This window comes from Mus pahari, chromosome 6 (assembly GCF_900095145.1).
Source record: "Mus pahari chromosome 6, PAHARI_EIJ_v1.1, whole genome shotgun sequence".
In the NCBI taxonomy this organism is placed as follows: domain Eukaryota; kingdom Metazoa; phylum Chordata; class Mammalia; order Rodentia; family Muridae; genus Mus; species Mus pahari.
In genome coordinates, this window is record NC_034595.1 from 67,150,060 (window position 1) to 67,157,751 (window position 7,692).

At 52.8% G+C, this 7,692-nt stretch overlaps 1 protein-coding gene across 1 annotated transcript in view; it reads right to left on the reverse strand.

Annotated features, from left to right (window-relative positions):
- Window positions 1-2,850: 2,850 nt before the first annotated feature.
- Faah (fatty acid amide hydrolase) overlaps window positions 2,851-7,692 on the reverse strand; it is a 20,204-nt gene continuing 15,362 nt past the window's right edge. Inside the window, exons 10-15 of the mRNA XM_021200518.2 lie at window positions 6,297-6,396; window positions 6,004-6,044; window positions 5,236-5,275; window positions 4,684-4,792; window positions 3,883-4,028; window positions 2,851-3,679 (exon numbers count right to left, since the gene is read on the reverse strand). Coding sequence (XP_021056177.1) covers window positions 3,551-3,679; window positions 3,883-4,028; window positions 4,684-4,792; window positions 5,236-5,275; window positions 6,004-6,044; window positions 6,297-6,396 — 565 coding nt within the window. The 3' untranslated portion in view covers window positions 2,851-3,550. The remainder of the gene's footprint in view (window positions 3,680-3,882; window positions 4,029-4,683; window positions 4,793-5,235; window positions 5,276-6,003; window positions 6,045-6,296; window positions 6,397-7,692) is intronic.

Sequence of the window (7,692 nt, forward strand, 5' to 3'; positions counted from 1 at the left end):
GGATTACTACAGGAGTGTGGGTGAAGTGTTACAGGAACAGGGATGACACAAAAGCAATTGTATCAAGCCGACACAGGGGGCGACTCACAAAAGCTGCAACCCTGGAGCTCTACAGGAAGTCTGAGAGGACCCTGGTCAGTCTTCCCCCAAGCGCCTGTTTACTGCTTTGATCGCTCTAGAGAGGGAGGCTCATGAATCGCCCAAGTCATAGTCGTCCACAGGGTCTGTTTACCTCCCAAGTCTCCTGAGCCCCTCTCCACCCTTCTACAGGGAATACTTCAATCAGAGGAATCTGCTGTATAGTACACTCAGGTGTACACACCACTGCATGCACAGGCACAAGCAGCACGCAGCCACACGCACACACACAGACACACACACAGACACACACACACACACACACACACACACACACACGCACGCGTGCGCTCCACCACAGCACAGTGAAGCTGCAGCAGGAGGCACATGCAGCATTCACAGTAATGGTTTCTAGGCCTCCACTGTCCACAGCTGGGGCCTCGGCCAGTCCAGGAGTCCTCTCCATCATGCAGATTCGCCACAGTAGCCCCATTAGCCAGACTTCCTGCTCATCAGTCTGGGCGGGATTGCTGCTCTCTGGGGGTGGATTGATTTATCCAACTAATTAGTCCCAATTAATATTAATACACATTCTCAGCAACTTCGGCAGCTCAGGCAGAGAAGCTGTCCATTGGGGCTATCAATCACTAAGAGGGGACAGCAGAGGACACTCTGGATCTTCAGTACATGGGACTCTATCCCCAACCCCTATCCCCATTGGGCTCCCAGAGGGAGTGTGCTACCCAAACTGAGGACTCCAAACTGGGGTGCCCAAAGCCCAGAGAGGGCCATCACATGCTCTAGGCCACACAGCAGATCCAAGGCTATGTCTCATTGCTCCTTTCCCCTGCCTTCTCCCTTCCACCCTAAGAAGGATTATGATATGCTGTACCCAGAGCCCATTTTCATCTGTCAATCCCAGCCAGCCAGCTGCAATGACTGTGCGGCTGTGCAGATGTTTTCAAGTCTCTGTAAGATGCTGAGCAGACATTTCCAGAATGGAGGTGGGTGAATGTGGATGGGAGAGTGAGTTGACTAGGTTCTTGTCTCAGTGGAGAGGAGGACAGGATCACCTAAGAGATGGACAGACTCCTCAGGTCTATCCCACAACTGCCCTGGGGAGAGATGACCCAAGAAGGTAAAGACTGAGGCAGGCAGCTAGGATCTAAGGATCCAGCCTCCCCATTTGCTGGGTCTCCCAGTAAAGAGGGTCTGTGGGTAAGGATGGGAAGAGAGTGGAAGAGAGTAAGAGCCAGAAGCAAGACAGAGTGGACTCGAGTTAGGAACCCGACTGTTCCTGATGTTTCAATACAGTCTGTCTCAGGAGGAGGCACAGCCATGCATAAGCTAGTTGGTGTGGCTACCCGTCACGTCACTACGACCAAGGGAATAGTGAGTACCCTCAACACCCAGACGTCAGGAGACACGGGAGCCAAGTTTGTGGCTGACACTGTTGGCTCTGAGCCTCAAGTCACTTGGAAGCAGATGACAAATCACCTTCAAGACAGCTCCAGAGCTTGTCCCAGTCCATCCTTCTATCTCCTGGTATCCTAAGCTGTTCCATTTCCAATAGCGTCTGGTGATGCCCTCAGGCCCCTCTGGAAGCCATGTGACAGCTACACCATGCCCTGGGGCACCTGGACCTTGCTCCCTCACCTTTCCTTAGGCTTCGAGTCCCCATTACCGCACCAACCTTTTATTCATTCTTATCATCAGCAGAAATTATTTTATTTATGATCTTATTTGCATGCCCTCTCTCTAGAAAACGAGTTCCCTTGGAGCAAGGACCTCGGCAGCCTTCTGTAAGTGTCTGGCAAGCAGCAGGCACTGGATTCAGTGATGGCAGGTGGGGTTCTCATCCCTCCCTCCACTTGTCCTTATGCAGTTACATCAGCAGCCTTTAAGTCGACTCCACCCTGCTTGAAATACTTGTTCCTTGGCTCCCATTAACCGTGTGCTTTCCAGCTTACATGTCACTCCACACAGAGAGCACTCCCTGACACACCTACTCTTGCACACATTACCTGCAGGCCAGGTAGCCTGCTTGATGTCATCATACCCAGGGACCTCTGCTGTACAGCGTTTGGGACCTGCAGTGTGATTACATAGTTGCTGGTGGAATGAGAAACCATTCAAGCAGGGGCTGTTTCTGTCTGCTTATCCTGAGCGTAGTGGGAGGGATTCGGTGTGCTTGTGGGCTGGGTGGAAGAAGGGGTGGAGGGGCTGAGGGTTGGTGGAAGGCATGCAGCTTTCTCAACCAGGAGAAAGCTCTAGGTTGATCACAGACAAGGAGATACTTGTCCCTGTGGTCATGAATCAAAGTGAATTAAGTAGGCTAGATAAAAGATAGCAGGTCAGAGGCAAACGGAGAAATTCCTTATTATGGATGGCATGGGAAGTAATCAGGAGGTGCCAAAATGGATTCGCTAGGAATAAATCTGCCATCCCTCCAACAAGCCTGACTGGCTATCCACTGAGTGCCAGGTACCATGCTGGGTATCAGGCATATGATGATAACCTTACAGAGCCCAGACCATAAGTGGTGTCCTAGGTCACCAGTACGACCTACACGGAGATGTCGGAAGCCAGGCACGCTAACAAAACAGACTGGAGACTTATTTGGCTGGGAGCTCAAACTGATGACACTGCTATCTCTCTAAGTGTTCCCTGACAGGTCTCCAGGGTGACGTGGTCCTTCCTCGGTCCAGTGTTCTGATTTGTGGATATATAAGTAGAAAATGGGTTACAGAGATGACCCAGCCAGCCAGACTGTGGTGGCACATGCCTTTAATCCCAGCACCCAGGCAGACAGCCTTGTGAGCTGAAAGTCAGCCTGATCTACAGAGTGAGATCCTGGACAGCCAGGGCTATACAGAGAAGAAACCTTGCTCTCTACAACAAATAGAGAAGTAAAAAGGCGTGTCAGCAGGGAGTGTCAGCAGAGAGGTGGAATGAGGGAGGAAGACCCGGGCAGTGTCCATCAAAGCTGGGGCCAATCTGAATGAGGAAGGAAGGGCAGGAGCCAAGTGCCAAGGACATGTCCCTGTGTCTACCTGTGGGTGATGGCCTAGGGAGGCTTTGGAGCAGGAAAGTGACGTGATTACAGCCAGCTCTGGGGGGTCAGCACAGCCCTCAGCACGCTCTGGTTCCCAGGGTCCTAACAGAAATACCCAGAAAAATACATAAACACATTGCTTTTGTGACTGTTGGTGGTCCTTGGCCCGTGTCGTTCCTGCTGGCTGTCACATACAGTAGGGGGTCAGGATGGAAAGTAGACCAGAAAGGGGAGCAAGGTCCAGACTTGGTTATGGAGGGTGTGTCCTGGGTTTCTGCAGAAGTCCAGGGGAAGGCAGGTGGACACCTCTTCCCGTGCTGGGCATCTCCTCATGGGTGGCAGGATCCTGAATAGATGGGGCTGCAGTGCAGAGCGCATGGGCCTTAGGTCCTCCAGAGCTGGGCAGATGAATGACCCTCAAGATGGCTGCTTTTCAGGGGTCATCAGCCGTTCCACCTCCCGCATGAACCGCAGACACAGCTCTTCCTGCCAGGGCAGAGCCACGCACTGCACAGCCACAGGCAGGCCTACACTCTTCTTCATGCCCTACATGGGATACAGACATCAGGATGAGAGAAATGAAGTGAGACCACACCACAGGTCCAGGATACATGCGCTCTGCCGAGGAGGGCAAGGAGCAGACATGGGACTTATGTTAAGGATGGATGGCAAAGACTGTGAGTGTTAGGATTCTGTTCTATAGCAGCTGGCTCTGGGGACCAGAGAGTCCAGGGACAGGCAGGCTTTACCTTCTTCAGAATGTTGTCCCACATATCCCCAAAGTAGCCTCTGTAGTGTTCCATCTGGGCATCGTCCTCGGCGGTCACCGTGGTGACAGGCACCACCCCCGCAGGGAAGTCCAGGCAGTTATAGAGAACAGTGTAGCTGATAGCCCCTGCGGGGGGGAAAAAAAAAAACACACTGGCTATGGCAAGCCCTGCCACCCACAGTGCCAACTGTCCACTCTGGGCCTAAGTCACCCTTGTCCCACACATAAAATGGCAACCTCGCCCACAGCGAGGAAAAGTCCCTCTCCCAGGCTTAGGGAGTTTCCCTGACCTGGAAGGTGGATCCTGTTTTCTTGGATTATCTCAATCCCAGCTAGATTCAAACACCATCTCTGCAAACGGCAGACTGCGAGGGAACCTCCCACATGCACAGTGCTCAGGTTAGAGAGCTCATTCTCTCCTTACATCTTTTTTTTTTTTTAAGATTATTTATTTATTATATGTAAGTATACTGTAGCTGTCTTCAGACACTCCAGAAGAGGGCATCAGATCTTGTTAGGGATGGTTGTGAGCCACCATGTGGTTGCTGGGATTTGAACTCTGGACCTTCGGAAGAGCAGTCGGGTGCTCTTACCCACTGAGCCATCTCACCAGCCCCTCTCCTCACGTCTTCCACCTCTTTAGCCGACAAGTTAGTAAGGCCCCAAAGAGCAAGATGTTCCTCCATGGATGGTGTGTTCCCTCAGAACCTCTCCTCTTCTACCCCACAGCTCCACAGGGCACAGGGGATGAGAGCATCAGCAGAGGGGCAGCAGGCCTCACCTGTGGCTCTGCCCGGTGTGTTCAAATCCATAGCAGGACTCAGCATGGGGGTCAGCACCACATCCAAGTTCATTGCCTTCCACTGGGCAATCACGGACTGGCGATACATCTGCAGAGACATAAGCACACTGGGGGAGGTGCTCCGATAGAGCCAAGGCACCCCCTGATGTCCAATGGACACTGAGGTGGCTCTGGCCCTAACTCTTGCTATTGCATCTGAGCTGAGCCACCAATAGATGAAAAGAGCTGCCTCTTGAGGACATGGTTTCCACCACAGACAAAATACTTTCGGCAAAGCAGAGCCACTCACTAACACGGACATAGGCAGTCCTGGGGAAACCGAGGGGGGCCCAGGACAGGAGTCTAGACTGACTCAGACTCTAAGGACAGACACCAGGCAAATGAACATCCCAGAAGGGCCCAAGCCACAGTCACTGGGGAGGGAGGAGAAGCAGGTCACTCCACGGCCCCAGTGGGAGTAGTGAGAGAAGCTTGCTGGTAGATGCCCCGAACAATTGCCCCCTCCCCTGCTCCCCAGGGATCAGACCTTACCTCAATCTCATGCTGCAGTTCCCACAGCTTTTCAGCCGACCTGAGGAGATAGAGGAAGGTCATCAGCCTTTACAGCCATGGCCATCAGCATCAGCAACACCATACACCCTACTGCCATCACTTCAAGATCTCATTCAACCCCAGGGGAGCTCTGAGGGAATCAAGGCCCTGCTCTCCAGATGGAAAAATCCAGGATGTCAAGGGATTCGGGCTGGGTAGGTGAGTGACTCCATAGTTAAACCAGCACTAGACCATGCCTGATTCTTTGTGACTCTTGAGCTACAAGAGAGGATAGGGCGGGCTGTCCCAAAGTCCTTAATATCTGGAGGTAAGAGGACTATGTCTGTCCACAGACATCATGCTGAGAATGGGGTGGATCATGTCCTGCTTTTGAAGATCAGCACAAAGAGTCGGGTAGAGCAGGTCCAGACCAGCTCAGTTCAGTTTCCTAACAGCTTTTTGCCTATTTCCTTGACCCACAATCGTCACACCACTGCAGCTCAGGCTAACCCTTTCTGGACATTCCCCCATGCTTCCCCCTGTGTGGCTGTCCCGCTCTGCACTCAGCCTTTATCCTCAGATGGCCCAGATGAAGCTTCAGGGTCCCCCCCCCACACCCGATGGTCATCAGTTCACCTCCCTGCCTGGAACTCCTCAACCTTAGCATCTATTTCTCCCGGAGATTGTTCTGTCAAAACCACTTGAACTCAGACTAGACCAGTGGAGGAAACACGGGGGCAGGCATTAGGGTACAGGAAAAGTTCTCACCGAGGACACATACTGTTGATAAAGGCTGCCAGCCGAGGAAACTGCACCAGAACAGACACAGGGTCAGTGGCTGGTGACCTCTGCCACCTCCTCCTCGCCCTCCCACCTCCTAGGCCCAGGTCATGCCCCTTTTGACAAACAGGTTTGTTGAAGAGTAGAAAGGAGAACAGTCGGGGTAGAAGAGATAAGGAGACCATGGCTGTCCAGTCTTAGAGACCAAGGGAGGTGACATGAGATGGGGGCCCAGGGACCGTGTCCCGGCAACCGTGTCCTTGCATGCCTGGTACTCTCACCAGAGGCTTCAGCAAGAAGCTCAGCAGTTTTTTAAACCATCTGGGCAGCCTCAGCACTAAGATCAGGTCCCCCAAGCAGGGATCCACAAAGTCGCCTTTGCTGGAAGACAAAAAAAATGGCTTAATTAAGATGCCCCCTCCCCTGCCCCTCCTCCCTCACCAGGACTGCAAGCCCTGTCACTCAGTGGTCCCACCTCCTTCCCTGCCCAACTCCATACTGATATCTAGGTCCTTCCTTGGCATCTTTCCAAAGCACACTGTTTCTCCTGCTCACTGGGGTGCCTGGACTCTGCCTCACAGTAGAGACTAGAGAGAGGAACTGCCTCCCGTCAGCATTTTCTGTTTAGCACTGATGCCAGCCTACATCTCTGAATGGGGTTGCAGGATAGGCGCCCCAAAAACCTACAGTGAGACCAAAGAGCAGGTTTATTGCCTGAGCCAGCCCCGCTATGTCTCCAGGAGGCACCTTCTCGGGCCTCTCCTCTGTAACTAGCAAGCCTCTTTTTTAAAACTAATCAATTCATTACCTATTAACCTATGTATGTATGTATGTATTTTATTTTTTGTGACAGGGTTTCTCTGACTAGCCCTGGCTGTCCTAGACTCACTCAGTAGACCAGGCTGGCCTCAGACTCACAGAGCTCTGCCTGCCTCTGCCTGCCTCTGCCTCCCGAGTGCTGGGCAAGCCTCCTAAGTAAAACTGCTCCAAACACCCACTTAGAAAAAGGGAAACTGAGGCCTGAAAAGAAAGACTTGGCTCAGGAAAGGCTGTTGTCCAGACCCAGCACCCTTCCTTAACAGACGACGGGGAATCCTCTGCACGGCTGCACAGCACAGGGAGCTTAGCTCAGAGGGGCCATGGCTTTACCATCCCGCCTCCCCTTGTGTCTTAGGTCATCTTTCCAAAGCCTCTGTGGTGTGGTATCACCAGGTTCAACTTGCATAGCTAAAAGGACAGCCAGGTCCCCGCCCAGATCTTCCATGTGTGCAGCTAGGCCTGTCCTGGGGATAGGCACAGGGCCTAGCTGCTCTCCCTGGGTCTGCACATTTTAAAATTTTTACTTTATTATTTTATGCATATAGGTGTTTGGCTGCATGTATCTCTGTGCTTTGTGTGTGTGCCTGGTGCCTATGGAGATGAGGGAGGGCATCAGATCCCCTGGAAGTGGGTTAACAGTCAGTTGTGAGCTGCCATGTGGGTTCTGGGAATCAAACCTGGATCATCTGGGAGAGCATCCGAGCTCTCCACTGAGCCCCCCCCCCCGCAGTGTTGGGAAAGCATCCGTGCTCTCCACTGAGCCACCCCCCATGCTCTCCCCCCCCCCCGAAGTGTGCTGGGAATCAAACCTGGATCATCTGGGAGAGCATCTGTGCTCTCCACTGAGCCCCCCCCCCC